General features: G+C 43.7%; 1 protein-coding gene across 7 annotated transcripts in view; it reads left to right on the forward strand.

Annotated features, from left to right (window-relative positions):
* The window catches only part of APLP2 (amyloid beta precursor like protein 2), a 43,000-nt gene extending 38,032 nt beyond the window's left edge, over nucleotides 1–4,968 (forward strand). For 2 of the 7 annotated variants that reach the window (XM_072156721.1, XM_072156725.1), the window contains 5 exons: nucleotides 585–620; nucleotides 1,412–1,488; nucleotides 1,690–1,764; nucleotides 2,474–2,629; nucleotides 3,461–4,968. In XM_072156721.1, the coding sequence (XP_072012822.1) occupies nucleotides 585–620; nucleotides 1,412–1,488; nucleotides 1,690–1,764; nucleotides 2,474–2,629; nucleotides 3,461–3,562 (446 nt within the window). In that variant the 3' untranslated portion in view covers nucleotides 3,563–4,968. The remainder of the gene's footprint in view (nucleotides 1–584; nucleotides 621–1,411; nucleotides 1,489–1,689; nucleotides 1,765–2,473; nucleotides 2,630–3,460) is intronic. The other 5 variants (XM_072156723.1, XM_072156727.1, XM_072156722.1 and 2 more) reach the window with 3 other exon arrangements.
* Nucleotides 4,969–23,428: the final 18,460 nt, after the last annotated feature.

Here is a 23,428-nt window from a genome sequence, read left to right on the forward strand (position 1 = left end):
ACACCAGCACAGTACTTAGGATCAGAACAGAAAACGTAATGTATATACACAGTAACTCCACTAGCAATCTGAGTTACTCCTTTTAACTATATTATTATTATTACTCTAGAGCTGGGAGTCAGGGAATGCTTGTACTTTGCACCTTTTGGCTGCACAATCGGGAGTGCAGCTCTGGTGTATAGCATACAGGGTGTGACTTAGGACCAAAAATATATGTAAGCTGTTTAAGGCTATGTACTATGGTGTGAATAGATAATACAGTGTGGTTCTACCCATTATAGTAGAGCTGCTGCCGTCCGCATAACACAGGCCTGCGATATTAACACTTGTCAGCATGCTGCATGTCCACGTTCCCACAATGCATCTGAGGTCACAGCTTGTGTTGCTACTCGATGAAATATGCACGCCTCCATAGGCAGGTCATGTGGATTTATTACCACACAGGAACAGGTGATGTCACTCGCCAGCCCTGAAGCTTCACAAACCTTTTAGTTATTTTTTTTTAATCTCTTCTGCTTTTTTTTTTCTATCTTTTTGTTTTTCCTTCTTCCCTACCCCGCACCTTCCCTCAATCTCCTGCATAGAATCGTCACGGGACTCCTACCTTCCAGTGAGAAAAGGTTGGTTGTGCTCTTGCACTGCTCCCATCCCATTTCTGTTTCTGTCTATTCACATGAATTCCAACAAGTCACCTACTGGACACGGCAAATCAGATGTGGTGCTGGAATTGTCTCTTTGTGTTTTGATCGGTGTATCATGGGTGACTTGCTGCATTACTCCTGGTGAAAGGGATCACTTCTACTCTATTCTCTTGGCGTTCATTCACACTAGTGTAATTGGTGAGGTGTAGAACTGCTAGATGGTGGCTCAGTGTACGCTTGGTCCAACTGCAAAATCATGGGGCAAGAACGAGTGTTCCCTTGTAAGGAAACCACCTGTCCAATATATTGCACCTTTGTCTGACTTCACTATAAACCCATTGTTGGTAAATATCACTGTCTACAGAGCTGTTTGAACGCTTTACACGCTTTAGAACCTGTATGGGATCCATATTATGTAAGCAAAGCCATGCAATGAGAAGTACCGTATTGTATCTTACAGCGATTTTCAATACATCTGTGGGTAATGTACTTCATCACCTGCACTGTTGATTTATAACATTTTCTTAAAAAAAAATGTCCTTATACATCTCACTATCACTGCTCCATTTTTTTTTTTTTTTACATTACATAATGTGTTTTGCTATTAGAATTTTGTATCTGAGCAGCTTCTGTAATGTTTGTACCCCTCCTCCCTAGTGCAATATCCAGGTGGTTCCTGGTGGTTTCACTCTGTTCTTGACCTTCATTTGGTGGCGGCTTCATGTCCATGACTGTGGTCTTCATAGTAACACAATCTCTCATCTATCCAGGCTCTGGCATGGCCGACAATAAGCCGCTCATTGGTGCGGAGGAGAAGATACTGAACAGCAAAGCTGATAAGAAAGTGGTGAGAACATCTTCTTGTCCTAATCTGTCCCTAGAGATTAAGTTATGTGCCTGTGTGGTCCTACTCCCCAATATAGCCTTGCTGCAGAAAAACCCCACTAAACTGCACAGACCATGCTTTGCACCTATTCCATCACTTTTCCATTATTTTTGTTTTTTTGTTTGGATTTATATTTTCTGTTAATCTCACCACTGTTTCCAGGTCATTGATGAGACCCTGGATGTGAAGGAAATGATTTTCAATGCAGAAAGAGTCAGTGGACTTGTGGATGAGCCGGTATGTATGTCTGCGAGATGTCTCCATGGCCCTTGGAGGCTTCATGTATGTTGTGTGTCTTTCCATGTTTTGCCTTCCCCATTGCCAAACTAAAGGTATGAATCCCTTGTTCTGTCTGTAAATCACATGAAGCACGGAGCATAGAAGTGAATAGCTCAGCCACTACTCTTGCCCCTGACTGTCTGGTTTGTGGTGTGCAGATGGTGATCTCTTGTATCTCATAAGTCACCTTCATTCTACCTGTTGTGTATGTAAGTTCATAGTGATGTAGTTTTGTAAATTTATTCACTTGTTGTGTCCTGATCCTGAATTGTCAACTTAGTTCTGGTTGTAAAGTACTAGGGTTGCGTTATCTGCAGAATTGTGTTTGGAGTATGGATATGTTTGTATAAATGGCACTATATATTTGGACAAGATGGGTAAGACCCAGTTCATATTTTATTTTTTATGTCCTCGATTATTGTGAGACCATTACAGATCTAGGTTATTATTGTACGTTGGCTCCGTGTGATATTGCCATACTTGCGTTACTTGATGGTAGCAGTTAAGGTCATGGATTAGAGGTTGCGGTTACTGCAGAAGTGGGTAGGGTTCAGCTCCCTCTGGTAAGTGCAGAGAAGGCTCCTGTGCCTCCATACAGAGCCTTTCCTTGCTTTATAAACCACCCACAGGCAGATCCCGTGTCCTCATCTACACTCTTCTCCTCCAGGACACAGATGGATCCCTCCGCAATGAGTTCAGTTTCAGCAGTGGCACTTTAATTGGTCTTCTGGTCATCGCCGTTGCAATTGCTACAATAATTGTCATCAGCTTGGTCCTCCTGAGGAAGAGGCAATACGGCACCATCAGCCATGGGATTGTGGAGGTGAGCACAACTTCTTCAAAGGCGACACACACATTTGTTTCACATGGCCATAACAGCTGCACAAAGTCTCAGGGAAACCACATGTGCATTTTTATTTTTCTTTGGAAGGAAGGTCAGAATAACAATGTTTCCAACAAGTAGAGTCAATTGACAATGGAAGTCCAAAACATACCAGATCTTGTAAAATCAGGATAGACATTATTCCATTGTGCCAGAGGACATATTATTTGGGGAACCAAAAATAAAGGACACAATAAAAGCATGATAAATGGTTAAAGGAGACCAGGTGGAAATAAAGAGGAAGAGTAAGGAAGGTGTGGATTACAGTGATAACTTCACTAGAACAATAATTCTATTCCGGAATCAGATTCATTGTAGTTCCAGCATTAGTGAATACTTGCCAGGAGGTAGTGAATACCTGCTGAGGGCATGGTAGTTTCCCCTGGCTAATAATTCATATTGTGCGACCATTTGGGTAATATTTTTTTCAAGCGAGGGTAATTCCCTGGCATCCCCTCATTTTGGTCCTGGAGTGGGACCAAGTATGATTGATATCCAGTCCCAAAAGCAACTCTCAGGGCACCATGATTCCCGGTTCTGCAATGCTACTACAGCATAAGTCAGATGCCCTGCTGCATGCGGAGACCATCTTGTAATACAACCTAGTCAGGATTTGATTTTTTTTTTTTTTCTCCACCCATGTGGCTTCCAGGACTGATGGCACGCATTTTGTCACAATTCTTCAAAATTTAAAAAAGTGATGTGGATGATTCTCTGTTTGTCCTGGATATGGTGCTTAAAATATGTTGTTGTTTTTTTTTTTTTTAATAGGTCGATCCTATGTTGACTCCAGAAGAGCGTCACCTGAACAAGATGCAGAACCATGGTTATGAGAACCCCACCTACAAATATTTGGAGCAAATGCAGATCTAAAAACTGGGAGGGGCATTGGGGAGGGGTGGGAGGGAGGGGTCTACATAAGCCTGGGGCAGGTATGTAGTTGGAAATGGGGCCAAAGATACTGGGTGGGCATTGATTAAGGTTTCACTGCAGACCAATGGTGTTGAAGAGAGTTGGTCCATTACCCTGGATGCTCGTGGACTCTTTGATCACTTCCCAGATTTTTTTTTCCATTCTTTTAAACGGGTGACAGGATGGGGTTAATACAGAGTCTTCACTGAATATTTTATCTTTTTGTCGTTATTTTTGTTTTTTATGAATCAGATGCCATCACTGTGTGAGTTTCCTGCATACAATATACATAGTTATAAATATATATATATATGGATGGGACCGTTTTCCGCAGGTCTCTGTAGGACGCTTGATGCCTCTTTCTAATCGCTTATTTAAGAGAATTAAACAAATCTTTAAAAAAAAGAATCAAGTTGTGAACAATCAGAACTGGTACAATGGATTTCGATGTAATTTTTATTTGTGGATATCACTATTATGAAGTGATAGCAGATGGATGTAATCTATGTTTTTATAGCAACGGTGGAACTGCAACTCCCAGCCTGTGCTGAAATCCTTGCTGAGTCTTGTAATACAACCGCTTATGTGATGCCAACCGATACTCAATGGAGGTAATAATCAAAAGGGGGTCAGTACTTCTGTAAAATGACAATTTCCCTCTTTTATTTTCCTCTATTGTTCTACAATGGAGGATGATGGGGTCCTACAGATTTTTTACTACTGATGTATTCTGGGCCAGTGCTCTGCCACCACCACAACTGCCTGGCTTTGCCCTTGTCCTCATTACCAGTAAAGTTGAACATTTCATTCCTGGGGTTTCTGTTTGAGATTGCTCGCCACCTTAGAACTGCTGCACTTTATAGACTCCACTCCCTTCTTATGTAAAACACTTACTGGTAATGAGACGATGACGGTAACAAAATTGTGGTGAAGGTACTGACTGGTGCCAGATACTGCATTAAGGTTTTGGGTCCAGAGTCGATAATTCACTGTGTATCAGAGCAGGGCAACCAGCAGCTCATTTCTTTGCCCCTTGCCCTGCTGTGCGCCACAACCCCCCCCCCCCCTTTTCCCCCAAACCCTGTGTCTGTTTGGCTTGTAATCAGCGCATCATCTCGGTCTAAGGTTCTGGTAACCTGTGGTTGTGTCTTTTTATCCCGTGCTCTCGTTTTACTGTGTGTTGTTTTTGTTTTTTTTTCCTTTTTTTTTTGTTTTTGTTTTTTTTTTTACATTTATTTTCCTTTTCCTGAATTTTTTAATTTCAATCGCACTATGCACAGATTCAACTTTAAACTGCAAGATCCCTTGTGTGTTCTGTGGGGAATGTAAAAATTGAAGACACGTCAATAAACACTAACTTCCATAAATTGGCAGCCTCTGAGTGGTTTGTATGAATTGTATTACAGGTGGAGCCCTGTGATACGCCAAACTTGTCTAGTTAAAGAGTACTAGTTTATGGGTTGTTTTGTGCAGAACTATGATCTGCAGATCCCAGTGTGGAATACAAAGGTGGAGCTCCAGCTTCCCCTTCCTACTTTGGGTAGTCCAAAGGTTTCCGGCAACCATTCAAGTTAATTGAAGAATCTCATACACACACACTGGATTAAATAGTAACCTAGGGTATTGTTCCCAGGGTGCTTATGCCATACTGTTGGATACTACAAGCAAGTCTTAGGTTAGTCCTACACATTTTCCAGTATTGCCATCTTTTGCCAACTTTATTACAATTGAAGGATCAATCCCTACCGTACAGGACAATAGTCTAACATTCTGACTGGGCTGCTCACCAACTTGCCCTCTGTACCTTTTTTCTGCTGAACTTGTGAAGAAAACAAATGTTGGGATAGGAATGAAAGTCCGGCCTTACTTTTTTCCTTTCAAAAACATCTTAATTGTATATTTGTAAAATATTGGAAGCAAAATGAGTATTCTGAAGTAACTAGAAGTAGGACCCCATAGCAGACAGTGCCAATACAGTGACTACAAATCAAGGTAACTTATCCTAAGGCTATGGCCGGGCATACGTACACCGTGATGGAGGGGTGACCCCTCCCCTCTCCATAGAAATGTACGGCATAAGAGCTGTGTACACGGGGAAAAGATAGGACATGTCCTATACTTCCCTGTGTACAGAGCGGTACGGTGAGGCACAGTATCGCTCCGAGCGGCCATTGGCGTCTATAGGGGGCGTATGTACATGCGTATGTACTGTATATCTTCATTCTTTTTTACTGTGTTACTGTGGGACAAAGAGTGAAAATCTGTCTGTCAGGAAGAAACCAGGCATCACTGAGAGGCACTCATTCAATCACCCATGACCACACCCACCTGGGAACAGGAAACTTGAGCATAAAAAGAGATGACTCCCTCTTAGCCTTAGTGGTTTCCTGTCCCTGAAGGGAACCGGAGTATGCCTTGCATGGCGAAGAGGATTGCTCCTTGGTGCCAGTCTCAGGACAAGTACTTTTATGGCCTTATGCTGCATGATATTTCGTGGGGAGTGGTCATCTACATCCAAGGCCACATGAGTGGGGTTGCTGTGTGCCCCGCCTAATGGCGGCGTGATGACAGTAATTGCAGCTGCCGTGCTGTGTCCAAACCCCTGTATGGGCTAATTCCTGCTCGGCCAGACCCTCCCATCTACTCCTCCTTATGCCTCCTTACAATTCAAAGTTCATGTAATGTACCCAGGGTGACTTTATCTCAGGTCCTTTAGCCTCCTAAAAATACATACATAGGGTATAGTTTTCTATCTGACACCATGAAGTCACAGCAGCCGCCATGAACTTCTACTCCTCGGCTCCAAATATAATGGAGACGGCAGAGGAAATGCTGATAAGTGAAATGGATGAGGCTTCAAAGCATGGTGTAGTACTTATCATGGGGGACTTCAATTACCCAGATATTGACTGGGGGGGGGGGGGGGGGAGCAACCTGCAGGTCCTTCAAAGGTAGCAGGTTTTTATTGACAAAAAAAGACAATTACCTGTTGCAACTAGTCCTGGAACCAACAAGAGGGGGGGCACTGCTGGACCTTATCCTAACCAACAAACCTGATAGGGTATTAAAATTACAGGTTGGGGGAAACCTGGGTATGAGTGATCATAATATCATTGATTTTGTATTACGCTTTACTAAGACCGTTAGTGGAAGGGCAACCAACACTCTAAACTTCAGGAGGGCAAATTTTCAGCAACTAAGGGAAGACCTTAAAGGCATAGACTGGGACAGTGTTGTCAAAGACAAAAGCCCCTCCCCCCCAAAAAAAATGTGACTTTCTCATATGTTCTAAAAAAAAAAAGGCCTGTGAGAACCACATACCATATGGGAAAAAGCATAAGAGGAACAAGAAAAAAAGTCAATGTGGCTAACTAGTCTTGTAAGGAAAGCAATAAGCGATAAAGATGAGGTGTTTAAGGTGCTAAAACGTGAAGGTAGTTATGAGGCATTGCAGGATTATAGAGAGAAAAATAAATCCTGTAAAAAGCAGATAAAGGCCGCAAAAATAGACTGAGAGAAATCTTGCAGGGAGAGCATAAATAATCCCAAATTATTTTTCAAGTATATTAATGATAAGAAACTAAAACCTGAGACTGTGGGCTCTCTTGGGAATAACATGGGGGTCATGGTGGAAGGAGATGAGAAGGCAACATTTAGTAGATTGGCCCTTTCCTCAACTGTCTTTACCCAGGAAAATCCCCTGGTGGAAGACACAATGAGGAATAATGTAAAGTCTATTTGGAATGTCAACAGTTTAAACCAGTAAGAGGTATGGCACCGCCTCACAACCACTAAGATAAGTCACCGGGGCAAGTTTAGTTTAGATAGTTTAGTATTACAGAGGGATTTGTGGAAGCTTGAGGAGTGGGCAAAGAAATGGTTGATGAAGTTTAATGTAGATAAATGTAAAGTTATGCACTTGGGCCATGGAAACAAAGTATAATTATGTTCTAAACAGTCAATTACTTGGTAAAACTGAAGCTGAAAAGGACTTGGGGGTATTGGTGGATGGTAAACTTAATTTTAGTGACCAGAGCAAAGAAGCTGCTGCGAAAGAAAATAAAATTATGGGATGTATCAAGAGAGGAATAGATACTCATGATAAAGACATAGTGTTGCCCTTATACAAATCCCTGGTCAGACCACACATGGAATATTGTGTACAGTTTTGGGCACCAGTGTATAAAAAGGATATAGTAGAGCTGGAACGGGTGCAGAGGAGAGCAACTAGGATTATTAGGGGAATGGGGGGACTAGAATACAATGACAGATTACAAAATTTGGGATTATTCAGTTTAGAAAAAAGACTGGGGGAAGACTTCATTACAATGTACAAATACCTGAACGGACAGTACAAGGATCTCTCCAAAGATCTTTTCATACCCAGGCCCTTGACCAGGACAAGGGGGCATCCTCCACACCTAGAGGAGAGGCGATTCTACCATCACCATAGACAGGGATTCTTTACTGTGAGACTAAGGGACTCTGCCGCAGGAGGTTGTTACGGTGGACTCTATGTACATGTTCAAGAGAGGCCTGGATGGCTTTCTGGAGAGGAAAAATATCACGGGTTATGGGGATAAAACATTTATTTAATTCTTAAAGGTTGGACTTTTTCCAGCCTTATATACTATGATACTATGAACCACGTCTCCTGGGCGTCCAGGTCGCTACTCATCAAAAACGAATGTACGCCCATGTTTAAATTCGTTGAACCAATATCTAACTGTTGTCATAGATGCCCGAAGTGTCTCCATAAACAGCATCCAACTTTGTTTTATCTCCTCGCATTTTTCAAATGGCTGCTAAATCCAAACTTGCCTATCAATCAGTCTGCAATTTGTTTTGCCGTCGTTTGATAGATGGCAGCACATGATGATAACACCAACTTCCCTCAGGAACGCTTCCTGTCATCAAACACAGGTACTTATTAAACCGCCCTCGTAGTACTTTGAAATTAGATAATTCAAAATAATAGAACGTTTGAAAGGAACAAAAATGGTTTATCTCTACATGCATCAACTATCACAAAATATTTAAAGGTGCAGCGTATTGCCAGAGGATTAAGAAATCCATTCACTCCGAACCTCCTGAAAGACGATCGGTGTTTTATCAGTGGTGGTATGTACTTTGTAACCAACATTCATTGGGTCTTATGTTATTGACAGTCCAACATTTAACAAATTGCGATTTAAAAAGTCTTGCAGACAGAGACAGAATATAAAACCTCAGTCAAAATACATATAAAAATAAAAAACTGAGAAAATGTGCAATATTAAAAACCAAGTTGAGTAAATTTGAATGCGATACACAAGACTATTTACAGGATCATGTTTTATACATAGACCGAGGAAAGCAGAAAAAGAAACGAAAGAAGGTACAGAGTCTAAGCAATAGGATCTGAGGAAACATCGACAGAATCAGAGAAAAAACAATTATCCAATTATCTTAATTCAAACCAGTCAAAAACTCATGCATTTTTTTGACAGACGGCTTAAAAACGGACCAAAAACTGGTTCAAAACGCGACAAGTGCCATCACCCTTAGAAAATACAATTCAAGAGTGCACAGAAACCTCAAGTGGAGAAAAATAAATATAAAATCAAAGAAGTAAAGAGGAAAAACTGTATGCTAGAAGGCACAAGATGATGTAAACAGAAGGGGATTAAATATCTACACCAGCTATATGTGGACTCCACATTGAAATCATTCCAGCAGTTGGAAGAAGGAATTTGAGGTTCCCAGACAAATGTTCTTCCAATATTTACAATTGAGGCACAGTTTGCAGTCGCAATTTGAATCAAGTGAGTTGGAGATATCTTCACTTGGGGTAATGATGGGGGTAGTCCAGGCCAGGGCCATGAGAGGGTTAATATATCTGCTATATAGAGAAATCCTGGATAGAGTGCTAGCACATCAGATGATTGGAGTGCGACAGGGATGGGAGCGGGATGTGGGTGTGTTAGAAGAGGAAGAGTGGGGCGAAATATTGGAGTCCTCCTGTAAGCTTTCATTGAATGTAGCGCAGAGACGCTCACAACTGTTCTTGCTCCATAGAACCTGCCATACCCCAGTCATGCTGAGGAAAATGGGGATCCGTAGTGAGGCCAGATGTCCGCGATGTTTGATGGATGAAGCTGATATTATGCATATGCACGGCGCTGAGAGATTTATGGGACAGGGCAAGTAGATTGCTGGAAAGGGTGTTCGACGTGACAGTGGGATCTGACCCAAAGGTGTGTGTATTGGGCTATGTGGGGAAACTGGAGGTTACAAGGGCAGAACAGCTGGCAAAAGCCAAAATTCTATATCGGGTGTGGAAGACAACAGCTACACACTGGCTGGATGCCACATCTCCTAGGATTTCAGAAGTTAAAAAAAATGTTGAATATCACAATTCGCATGGAATTAGGGGTCTACCTAAAGCGTAATACCTTGAGGAAATTTGAAAAGCAATGGTGTAAATGGCTAGATTGCCCAGGACTAGGGACGGAGGAGTTGCTCAGAAGATGGACATCCGTGAACCTAGGGGGACTAGTGAGGGGGAGGTAGGGGCTGAGATGGAGCAGGGGCAGTGTTGGAGTACAGCACACAAAGGTTGTAACTGTGGGCTACATGGGATCGGACCGCTGGGTTGGGGATAAGTTTGTGGCGAGGGGGTTTCTTCCTTTGGGTAAGGGGTGGAAGTTGTTTGTATAATGTTATGGTCATAAACTGTAATTTCTGTGTCCATAAAGTACACTGATGTGTGTTATCAAACGAATAATAATGTATATGCTTAAATAAAGACAATCTGATTTAAAAAAAGAGGAAAAACTGTGGAATCAACGAGAATTGCAAGTAGCAGAGCGTGAACTAGCAGTTAATATATCTAGTCAAGAACTAGATCAATTCACCGTTGTAGACCGGTTTAGGATTTGTTCCTAGCTTCACTATGAATTAATGAAGTTTGACTTCATTGTTGACTTTTATAAACTGTGTAGGGATGTACGATTAAAAATGTTTTTGGGCAAGCTGAATATTTAAAATTATCACTGTGGCAAAATCCCTAAATAACTTCAAAAAGAAAGGTAAAATTGATCCAATGATACAAAGTAGTGAATTTGAAAAAAATTTAAGTAGTTATTTAAGAAGTTGGAGGAAAATGGGTACATAACTCCTATAAAAAAATCAAAAACTTAGTTTAATGCTCTAAAATCATTACAGAAACAGAATATATGTATATACAGGAACCAACATCACAGATAATGGATGAAAAAGTATATGAAAAATGATGTGGGGAAACAACTGAATTAATTAGATGCGCTTCAGTTTGAGATTAAAAAAAAAAATTCTGACTTCTGGTGACAGGTTCCCTTTAAATACATGTCCTCAAGTCAAACAGAGGTTAAACTTTGTACATGATCGATGAGAAATTCTCCTCCATTCTCAATGACAGACAGGCAAAACTTTTAACTTCTCTGAATTTTGCTGGGGGAATGAATCTTGTCACAACGGGGCCTTGCCTGCTCTCCGAGGACTACTAGGAAAACATGGCTTGGTGGAGGCATATATTCAAAGAGATGGTGAAACAACTCTTTAAAACATTTGATAGCTTTGTTAGGGTTTTACCAGACAGAATACAGATCAGACAATGGTTTTGTTTGACCAAGTGATGCCTAACTAGCGAGCTAGCTGGAGACCCCCCTCTGTAGAGTTCTATAGGCCGTAAGTTCTTTCCGCTATAGTGTCTGGAGTCAAGATTTCTGGTGGCATTGGATAACGCAATTCTGATGTTTTTACTTTTGTTATTATTTGTTGCTGTGCCTTATCTTGCTCACTAGATGTCAGTCTTCTGGTTAAAACCTGCTCGGAAACATCCCTATGAGCCTATCTATGTAAGTTATGTTGCATCTAATGATGTACTCTCAATCATTATGCACCTACTACTGATGATTATATGCCTTGTCTCTTTTGTACAGCTTATGTATATTTGACTTATGTTATATAATATGATTCATCCTTGCTGTATAGTAATGCTGAGCGAAGACCACCTAGTAGATCTCTGGCTGAGGGAAAAGAACAAGACAGAGGCTGGTTGAGGACAGGTGAGGGCCGCTGACCTGTTCCTGGGCAGCCATGCCAACTAAGGGTTGTATCTGACGAACCCACAGACTCTTGGCTGGGGTTGTCAGATGTCATTTGGGAGGAAGTGGATGACCTAGTCAACCAATCGAGAACCATTGGGTTGCTCATCAACACACTGCCGCTAGATGACACTGGCAGTTCTGGCCTCAGTCACCCCTGCTGCGACACCCCCTTACTGTGCTGCGACCTGTGCCTGCTCCACCTGCCACCTCTGTCTGATATAGTGGTTAATCAACTATGTTGATTTGACCCGGATTTCTTGATATTAACTTTAGCAACAAAAAATAATTGAAATTTGGGGTATACAGATCCCCCAAAACGGACACCTTGGAGCAAAAATCATCCCATCATCTACTGAGTACTTGCAGCTGGACGCTACAGACAGCACATGCAGTGTGAAATGACGGGATTGCAAATGGACTGCACATGTCATTGAGGGTGTTCCTTTCTTCTTCCCATAGTTCTCTGCCCCCTGTAACACGTTGTGCTCATGTCCATTTTGGTAATGAAGGGGAAAAAAAAATTAGTTCCCACAAATCACTGTAAACTTTGGATTTGTGCCGAACCAAAGTTTTCCTGAAATTCGAAATTAATTCCACTCTACGAATTTCCATCTCTACATCAGCGGGAGAGGGAGAAGCTGTACAGGAGCACAAAGGTTTGGGCCAAGAGCTGAGCAGTCCAAAGCACAGATAAGTCTTGTGTTGTTTTTTTCAATGCATTGTTAAGGAGATTGCACTGGTTTCGGACGCCATCTTGACTGCTGTCCGCCATCTTAGATACAGCAGACATGTTCGCTGACCCCTGTCCAGTTAAATTCATAATTCAAACTTCAGTTCTTTTTTTTATTTGAAGTCTGCCTGTAAGGATTTCTCCTTGACACTCGTTATACATAATTGTTCTCCTTCTTATCTTGTTCTCTAGCATTGTTTATCTTCTGGAGTCATTCTCCGTACTTTTTGTAGCTTTTGATAATATAAACAATATCTGTGTACAAGGTCCCTGAGAACTGAGCACAATTAATTAATTTTTTCCCAGAATGTGCTGATGACCAATAGCTTTGCAGTATACTATTCAAGCCTCTTTGATGACTCTTCAGTCTGTGATATTATGCATTTGAGAGATTAAACCGAGGAGAAGATCTTTACATACACTAACAGACTGACGTGTCTTGGTTTTATGTTCAAGTTCCTGGTACCAGGACAACCATGAAAGGGTTAATTAGGACTCGCCTTACAAAAGTCAAGAGGGCTGTTGGGGCCCTGCATAAAAATCCCTATCATCATACAAACCAAAGCCCAACCCCTGGGACTAAACAGATGATTCTGTAAGGGTGCAAGGTAAGTTATAACACACAATTATATTGTACTGCAAATGCTTAGAGAAAGCAGAAAGGCATATTTGCAATGCAGCTGTAACTAGGGTTTTTTATGGGCTGAGTTAATTTTTGGGCATTTCCAAGGGTCCCAGATTTTCAGGTACTGTATTTTTCACACTATAAGACACTTCTTACTATAGGACGCACCCCAGATTTAGGCTAAAGCTGTAAAATATATTTTACAGCAATTAAAATATCCCTGTTGGTCGCACTAAAGCACAGCACACACAACTCTGCTTCATCCATACATTTAGGCACACAGCTCTGCTTCATCCATACATTTAGGCACACAGCTCAGTATCATCTAAACATTTACACACATAGCTCTGCTACATCCATACATTTACACACACAGCTCTACTACATCCATACAGTTACATACACAGAATAGCTATACACGTATAAGGAACACTCTGGGAACTATTCTACACATGAAGACACACACAGCTCTGCTATACACATATAAGGAACACTCTGGGAAGTACTCTGCTCATACAGAACCCTCTTCCTCCCTTCTTCTTACCCAGTCCCAGCGCAGCATGTCCCTATTCTCAGCAGTATGTGGTGATGTAAGAAGCATGTGATCAGTCACATGATTCTGACATCACCACAGGTCCTGTAGGGCACTCAGGAGAGGAGAGTGGTAGATCCGTGGTGGTAGATTTCCTTTAAGTATATAATTCCATACGTTGAAACAAAGATGTTTTCAAGACACATTTTTAAAAATCTCTAAAAAAAAAATAATAAACCCTATATAAATTTTTTATCCCCTAGACCATAACAACCCAAATAATTAAGGGAAGATGTCATTTGTAGCACACAGCAAAAGCCACAAAAACGAGGTCCATGAAATTCAAAGCATTTTGGAATTTTTTTTTTCCAGCTTCCCACTAAACTACATGGAATAGTAAAGTACAAATGTTAATGCGAAAAAAAAGCCTTTATACAGCTCTGTAAACAGAAAAATAAAAAAGTTATACATTTTTTTTTTCCCAACTTACAATTTTTATTAAAATTTTTCAACGTTCACAGCCATAGATATACATATATTAGCATTGATGCTAGACATTAGAAGCACATTCGTCATGTAACTCTCATTAGGTCACGCAGGACCATGATAACAATCAGACAGTGACAAAAATACTTAAGCAGGATTTCGGTCTTTACTTGCTGTCAGAATGTGACTCCGCTGCTGGTTCCTTGGTATACAATCATGAAGAAACAGTGAAGCTGTGTTAAACAATAACTATAAGTAAAAATACATAAAACATAAAAAATACCCATGGGTCTCTTAAATCGAGAATAAGAAGAGGTTAGTTTTACAGTATTAAGGGAGACTGTCTCCTATAGCGTCCAAAAGGGACTATACCTTGCTAAATTGATCAACTTTCTCATGCAAGGAGGCTGTGGTATATTCCAATGACCGCATCTGTTTTATACGGGAATATAGGTCTAAAAGTGAGGGCGGGGCTGATCTTCTCCAGAACAATGAAATTAAAGTCTTTGCTGCACTTAATATGTGGAGGAACAATCTAGACTGGGATTTCCCCAACCCATGCGGTGGGACTCCCAAGAGGAGCGACACTGGATCTTTCTCTAAATCCATCTCCAAAACCCTCTGCAGCGTGGCATGTACTTCATCCCAAAAAGGCTGAATGACTCGACAATACCTTTGAGGCTCCATTGTCCCCACATCTCCAACATATATCTGGAATAGTTGGGTTAAGTTTATTAAGTAATGATGGGGTATGGTACCACTGCATAAGGATCTTATATTGGTTTTCTTTATATAAGGCTGACAGGGAACCCTTGGGGGCGTTATCCCAAACCACCCTCCAGATTTTCTCCGGTAGTGTGTTCCCCAGCCATGTTTCCCACCTTGTCATGTAGGCATGTCTAATTGGCGTCGGGTATGTCTGCTTTATGAGCAAGGAATATATGTCTGAAATCAATCCTTTGGAGGAAGAACTACGAAGGCTAATTCTTTCAAAGTCCGTAAGTGATGGGATTGTAACGGAACCCAGTGTAGATACACCAAATTGGTAAATCTGGGGATAAGTATTAGCTACCTGCGTGAATTGCTCAGCCGCTGTGCAAAGGTCAGTGACGGTGAGTAGGTGCTTGGTTGAAGGGTGTGAAAGGTCTTTAAGTTGGAAGATGTGCATCGGTTTCCAAAACTCTACAAAATAAGTTATACATTTTTTAAGGCGAGAACCAAAAAATGGAACCAAAAAAACAAAAAGGGCATCTACCACCAGGATTAAGGATTATAAACCAAGCACACATGTCTCCATGATCTGCTCTTCTTTTAGCTTCCAGTTTTTACATATAAGGGATGTGAAAGTTATGCAAATGAGCCTGAGAGGCTCCTTGCTCTATTAACTGCTATGGACCCTGGGGTCCCTCATGCTCATTTTTATAATATTTAAAACCTTTTAAAGGCCCCTCACGCTCATTGGTTGATGTGGGGTGCTGTGCTGCATTATTTATGGAGTGCTACTTATAGTATTGTATACAGCTTACATTAACCTAGATCAAAATCAGATTTTACAAGTGCAGCGGTCTCTTCACTAGGAATCCAAGTGCTTTCTTGGATGCATTTGTTGTGTTTATACTTGGACAAGGAGTAAGCGGAGTTTAAGAAATGTTTGGAATTTTGCCGTTTGATTTTTGGAACCATTGCAAAGATTTCTCTCATCTTAACCTCTCCTATCCCAAACACAATTATCTTTTCCAAACATTTTCATAAATAAAGAACTTGATGTTCTCTCTTGTTCTCATTGTCTCCTAGTCTCTGTAGCTCTTCTGTGGGATGAGACCAAATAGTCTAACCCTTATTCCACAGGCATATCCATGGGTGCTTTTCAACCTTGTTGGCCCTCCGTGGAAACACTTTTGGTGCATTGTAAACACTGTATACTAGAAACACCCAAAAGGACCTAGTGTTTAGGAGATGCTTCCTCAACTAGCTATCAGTTTGGCTCTTCTCAAAGACCCTTCTTTACATGACCGGCATAAACACACAGAGCATACATTATAACCAGAATGGCCAAAATGTTTTGCTAGTAAGTCCTGTCCACATACTGCAAAATTTGCTGTGTGAAACAGTCCTACCACTTGCACCTCTTTCACAAAGGCATTTTTTTTCAGGTATGTGGTTCGGTAATTTTCATAGATGTCTTACTGAGCCATGGTTTTCTAGAGTGTTTTCACGTGAGCTTTTTTTTCACTGGACCATTGTCTGCTGAAAATATTTTGAAATCTGTTTTATTTTTTTATGGATGCAGATTATGGAGGACAATAATGGTCTATGGGTCCACAAAAAACTGATGACATTTATATTTACTGATAAAGTTGTGTTTTCTTTTTTTTTTCTGTACTAAAGTTTATTAGAGAATTTTAAAACCGGTCAAAACAAATCTTAGACAGAAAAACATAAAACTCAACAAGCACACACAATGTAGGGCGCTATGTCGCGCCCAATGAAGAAGCTATAGATGCATACCACAGCTAGTATCCATAATGATGTCAGCATTATAAAGAAAAAGTATGTCACATAGAAAAAGTGAGAGAGAGAAAAATGAGAAAAAGTAGAGTTTAATATTTTCTTCGGTATACTTCCTTAGATTTTTTTTGAGGATTTTTGTAAATTTATGTATGTTTTCATTATGGATTGTTACAGTCCAGCTATGTGTTTAAGATTACTATGACTACACAATCGTTCTATGAGGTTCTCGCGTTGTCGGGTTCTGTATGTTGCTCTTTCATTGTCTGTGATATTTTAATGTTATTATTAGAGATGAGCGAACACACTCGTCCGAGCTTGATGCTCGTTCGAGCATTAGCGTACTCGTAACTGCTCATTGCTCAGACGAATACTTCGCCAGCTCGAGAAAATGGCATCTCCCACCGTTTTGATTTTTGGCGGCCAGAAACAGAGCCAATCACAAGCCAGGAGACTCTGCACTCCACCCAGCATGACGTGGTACCCTTACACGTCGATAGCAGTGGTTGGCTGGCCAGATCAGGTGACCCTGGAATAGACTAGCCCCTGCCCGCGCTGTTCGGATCATTCTCTGTCTGGATGCCGTTAGGGAGAGAGTTGCTGCTGCTGCAGGGATAGCATTAGGGTGTTATATTAGCTTACTGTTAGGCAGGAGTGAGTCTACAAGAACCCAACAGCCCTTTTTAGGGCTAGAATAGCGTTATATATACCGTATATGCCGGCGTATAAGACGACTGGGCGTATAAGACGACCCCCAACTTCTGCCCTAAAAATATAGAATTTGGTATATACTCACTGTATAAGACTACCCCTCTCCCAAATGAAAAAAAGTCTGCTTAAAACTTTGCAAAACAAACAAGAGAGCAAGTGCCTGGTGATCATAACTGTAAGTTGCGATATTAATGAAGATCCGACATGCTTCTGTAAGTGCCGCCTGTGACCCCCAGCTCTGTGACGCCGACCGCTGTGACAGGGCGGCTGCATTAGCATACAGCGCGCCGCCCCGTCAGCGCGTACTAAGCCTCTTCTAATGACTGTGAGAGGCGGACTGCCGCGCATGCGCGGCGGTCCCAGGAAGCGGCTCTCTGCGCGCTGACGGGGAAAAAAAACACCTCACACAGTGCGGCCCCCGTATATCCGGCGTATAAGACGACCCCCCACTGTAGCCATTATTTTAAGGGGTTAAAAAGTAGTCTTATACGCCAGTATATACAGTATATATTTTTTTTTTGTTTGCTTGTGGCTGGGCTTGCTGGCACTAGTAATGCAGCTAGTACCATATTGTGAGGAATTTGCAGGTAGACCTGCGAACGTTATATTTAGCTCTTAGTGACACACATATCCATCTCAAACACCTAAGTGGGACAATTTATTAGGGGTTTGATTGAATTAGGCACAGGCTGACGATTTTTTTTTTTTTTTCAAAACTTAAAGTGACTTAAAATCCAGTTGTTGTGTGCTGTCAGTGTAGGTTAGAAACCAGGCATACAAGAACCCAACCGGCTTTCTTAGGCCTACAATAGCGTTATATATATATATATTTTGTTGATTTGCTTGTGGCTGGCCTTGCTGGCACTAGTAGTGCAGCTAGTACCATATTGTGACGAATTTGCAGGGAGACTTGCGAATGTTCTATTTAGCAAAAAAACACAAAAAAAACACAAAAAAAATTTACAGTTTACACTTTAATTTTGAAAATGTTGAACCCGAGGGCTAGGGGTAGAGGACGAGGGCGTTCCACTACTGCAGGGGTCAGAGGCCGTGGTCCTGGGTGGGGTGAGACACCACCTGCTGATGAGGGAGCAGGGGAACGCCGCAGAGCTACACTCCCTAGGTTCATGTCTCAAGTTACTGGGACCCGTGGTAGAGCACTGCTGAGGCCAGAACAGTGCGAACAGGTGATGTCGTGGATTGCGGACAATGCTTCTAGCCATTTGTCCACCAGTCAGTCTTCCACGCAGTCCACCCACGTCACCGAAATCAGCACTCCTCCACCTCAGCCTCCTTCCCCCCAGTCTGCCCCCTCCTAGGAAAATTTGGCATTTGAACCGGCATACTCTGAGGAACTGTTTTCTGGACCCTTCCCAGAGTCACAAACCACTTCTCCGGTTTCTGCTGAGCTCTTTTCCGATGCCCAGGTTTTCCACCGGTCGCAGTCTGTGGGTGATGATGACATTGTTGACGTAGTGGAAGAAGTGTGTAAAGAGGTGTCAGACGATGAGGAGACACGGTTGTCAGACAGTGGTGAAGTTGTTGTCAGGGCAGGAAGTCCGAGGGGGGAGCAGACTGAGGGATCGGAGGATGATGAGGTGACAGACCCAAACTGGGTTGGTAGGCGGGGTGAACAGAGTGCTTCTGAGACGGAGGCAAGTCCTTGACGAGAACAGGTTGGAAGAGGCAGTAATGGGGCCAGACGGAGAGGCAGGGCCAGAGCTGGGGCATCAGCGCCAAATGTTTCACGTAGTCAAGCTCCCGTGGCGAGGGCTAGATTTTCGGAAGTCTGGAGGTTCTTTAAAGAAACACCGGATGACCGACGGACTGTGGTGTGCAACCTGTGCCACACCAGGATCAGCAGGGGTTCCACCACTACCAGCTTAACCACCACCAGTATGCGCAGGCATATGAATGCTAAACACCCCACTCAATGGAACCAAGGCCATTCACCTCCGGCCAGGCACACCACTGCTCCTTCCCCTGTGTCACCTGCTGCCTCTGCTAGTCAGCCCCCTGCCCAGGACCCCGGCCCAAACACCTCCCGTGCGAAAACCACACCTTCGCCTCCACGATCCTCCACAGCATCCACCAATGTCTCCATGCGCAGTGTTCAGCTCTCCATACCCCAGACGCTGGAGCGCAAGAGGAAGTACAGTGCAACCCACCCACACGCCCAAGCCCTCAACGTCCACATCTCCAAACTGCTTAGCCTGGAGATGCTGCCCTATAGGCTGGTAGAGACTGAGGACTTTCGCAACCTCATGGCGGCGGCCGCCCCTCGGTATTCGGTCCCCAGCCGCCAGTACTTTTCCCGATGTGCCGTCCGAGCCCTGCACCAGCATGTGTCAGACAACATCATCTGTGCCCTGACCAACGCTGTTTCTGACAAGGTCCACCTGACCACGGACACATGGACGAGTGCTGCCGGGCAGGGCCACTATATATCGCTGACGGCAAATTGGGTTAACTTGGTGGAGGCTGGGACCAAGTCTGACCCTGGGGCTGGTCATATACTGCCGACGCCGAGGATTGCGGGGCCTACCTCGGTCCAGGTCTCTCAGGCCTATTATGCCTCCTCCTCCTCCCACCCCTCCTCCAATTCCTCCTCCGAATTACCATCTGTGGGCACGGCGCCATCAGTCGGTAGCTCTAGGCACAGCAGCAGTGCCGTTGCTAAGCGACAGCAGGCGGTGCTCAAACTGCTGAGCCAAGGCGATAAAAGGCACACCGCCCAAGAGCTATTACAGGGCATTACGGCGCAGACTGATCTGTGGCTGGCACCGCTGAACCTGAAGCCAGGCATGGTTGTGTGTGACAACGGCCGTAACTTGGTGGCGGCTCTGCAACTCGGCAGACTGACACATGTGCCTGGCCCATGTGTTAAATCTTAGTTCAGCGTTTCCTCAAGACTTACCCCAATCTGTCTGATTTGCTCACGAAGGTGCGCCGCATCTGTGCGCATTTCAGGAAGTCCAGCACAGATGCTGCCACTCTCAGGGCAGCGCAGCGCCACCTCCAACTGCCCGCTCACCGACTGATGTGCGACGTGCCCACGAGGTGGAATTTAACATTAACCATGTTATCCAGAGTTTACCAGCAGCGCAGAGCGATTGTAGACTGCCAGATGTCAACTTCCTGGTAGTCAGGTCAGTCAGCTTCCTCAAATCTACAATGAGGAGTGGACGTGGATGTCTGATATCTTTCAGGTGCTGAGTAACTTTGAAGAGTCAACACAGATGGATAGCGGCGATGCCGCCATCATCAGCCTCACCATCCCGCTGCTTGGCCTGTTGAAAAACTCTCTGGTCATCATGAAGTCAGAGGCTTTGCGCTCATCACAAGAGACAGGGGAAGAATATTCCCTTGTTGATAGCCAAAGCACCCTCAGGTCTGTTTCTCAGCGCATATCGGAGGAGGTGGAGGAGGATGAGGAGGAAGAGGAGGAGAATTTTGGCGAGACAGAAGAGGGGAGCATTGCTCAGTCCTTCACTGTTCAGCGTGTATGGGCAGAAGAAGAGGAGTTGGAGGAGGAGGAAATGGACAATCAGGCCAGTGAGGGGAGTGAATTCTTGCGCGTTGGGACTCTGGCGCATATGGCAGATGTCATGCTAGGCTGCCTATCCCGTGACCCTCGCGTTCAAAGAATTTATTCCAGCACCGATTACTGGGTATTCACTCTCCTGGACCCACGGTACAAGCAAAATCTTTCCACTCTCATCCCTGGAGAGGAAAGGAGTGTGAGAATGCATGAATACCAGCAGGCCCTGGTGCACCAGCTGAAACAGTATTTCCCTTCTGACAGCGCTAGCGGCAGAGGGCGTACTTCTACGGGACAAGTAGCGAGGGAGAGTAGGCGAGCAGGCAGCTTGTCCAACACTGGCAGGGGTACGCTTTACAAGGCCTCTGCCAGTTTTATGTCACCCCAGCAAGACACTGTCACCTGTCCCCAGTCTCGGCAGAGTAGGGCTGATCTTTACAGAAAGATGGTGAGGGAGTACGTAGCTGACCCTACCATTGTCCTAAATGATCACACAGCTCCCTACAACTACTGGGTTTCAAAGCTGGACATGTGGCACGAACTGGCGCTGTACGCCTTGGAGGTTCTTGCTTGCCCTGCCGCTAGCGTGTTGTCTTAGCGGGTTTTCAGTGCAGCTGGTGGCATCATCACCGATAAGCGTACACGCCTGTTGACTGACAGGCTGACGCTTATCAAGATGAATAAAACCTGGATTTCTCAGGATTTCCATTCTCCACCAGGTGAAAGAAGCTCAACCTGAATAATGTATGCACTCCTCCTCCTCATTTTCCTCCTTCTCCTCCTCTTTGTACACTAAAGCAGAGGAAACTGGCTATTTTTTGCCAGGGCAAACTGGCTATAGCTATAGTACTCTATGTATTTAATTTTTCTGGAGGGCCACCTACCCGGTCCTCTGTTTTAAACAATTTTTGGGAGTGCCACATACAGGCACAGGCACATACAGTGGTTTCTGGAGGACCACTGGTTTGAAAACTTTTTTGGACTGCCACATACAGGCACTATCCAAATTTAATTGTCTCCATAGCAGTCTCCACACGTTGTCTCCATTGCTACCCCCACACATCATCTCCATAGCTGCCTCCCAAAGTCGTCCATATAGATGCCTCCATACATCGTCCCCTTAGCAAACGAGCTGTGTCAGGCAGAATTTTGGGTTGTTTTCATGGCTTCCACATCAAACTTGTTAACTTTGTCGCCACCCTGCTGTGTTATCCACAAAATATACTGGCAAACTTTTATCATTTACCGATATTATTTCAGTGCTTCTTGCGCATCTGTTTACATTCCCCTCACCCGCCATAACCCAAACTTATAAGAACACTACTACACTTGATCTTATACAAAAGGTTCTTAGAAGTGCTGTTTGGGGAGGAGCCGAGAGACAGGGGCTTGGACAGGCGAAAGCTCGCCTGGCAGCGGACCGCCAGCTCCATCCCAAGATCCAACTAACATAGTTTTAACTGCAGCACCTTTAATCTACTACTACCTTACTGCCTCCATACATCGTCCCCTTATCAAACGAGCTGTGTCAGGCAGAATTTTCGGGTGTTTCACCAGATACATAATGGAACTCGGCGCATCTGTCGCCACCATGCTGGAGACCTGAAGTTGCAATCATAGCAGCGCAATATGGATGCCCCATACAGTCGCTCTTAATCATGGAACCATTTCCGAAAAAACTATTAAAAATAGAACCGCTATGCTATTCCATTATTCCTAGATGAAATATTCAAACGACCCCGCCTGCTTTGAAAATTATAATTTTTTCAAAGTAAACTCTTCTGGCCCCCAGGCCCATTTTGGGTGGGGAGGAGCCGAGAGACAGGGGCTTGGACAGGCGAAAGCTCGCCTGGCAGCGGACCGCAAGCTCCATTCCAAGATTAGGCAGCTTCAGAGGCATCCATGCATACTGCCCCTGCTGTTTCCTGTCCATTTCGCCTCCACGATCCTCCACAGCGTCCACCAATGTGTCCATGCGCAACTTTCAACTCTCTATACCCCAGACGCTGGAGCGTGAGAGGATATACAGCACATCATTCCCTTTATCAAACGAGCTGTGTCAGGCAGAATTTTCTGGTGTTTCACCAGATACATAATGGAACTTGGCGCATCTGTCGCCGCCATGCTGGAGACCTGAAGTTTCAATCATAGAAGCAATATGGATGCCCCATACTGTCACTCTTAATCATGGAAGTCGTCTCCATGGCTGCCTCCACATGTCGTCCCCTTATCAAACGAGCTGTGTGAGGCTCATTTTTCGGGTGTTTCACCAGATACGTTATGGAACTTGGTCACTATGTCGCCACCATGCTGTGTTATCGACTAAATATACCGTCAACCTTTTGTTCACATAGGAAATCATTTCAGCGCTTCTTGCTCACCTCCTTTGGTTCCTCTCTGCCACCCATTGGTTTGAAGCCTGAGTCCATTTAGGGTATGTCGCCATGACACTCTCTAGCCTGCCGCTGCCTCTGCATGCCGTCTTCTATAGTGTCAGGGTCAATTATTGGATGTTTTAGATGCTATCTAGCCTCATTCGGTCACTCTGTCATTGCCATGCTGTTG

Source organism: Engystomops pustulosus, chromosome 6 (assembly GCF_040894005.1).
Source record: "Engystomops pustulosus chromosome 6, aEngPut4.maternal, whole genome shotgun sequence".
In the NCBI taxonomy this organism is placed as follows: Eukaryota; Metazoa; Chordata; class Amphibia; order Anura; family Leptodactylidae; genus Engystomops; species Engystomops pustulosus.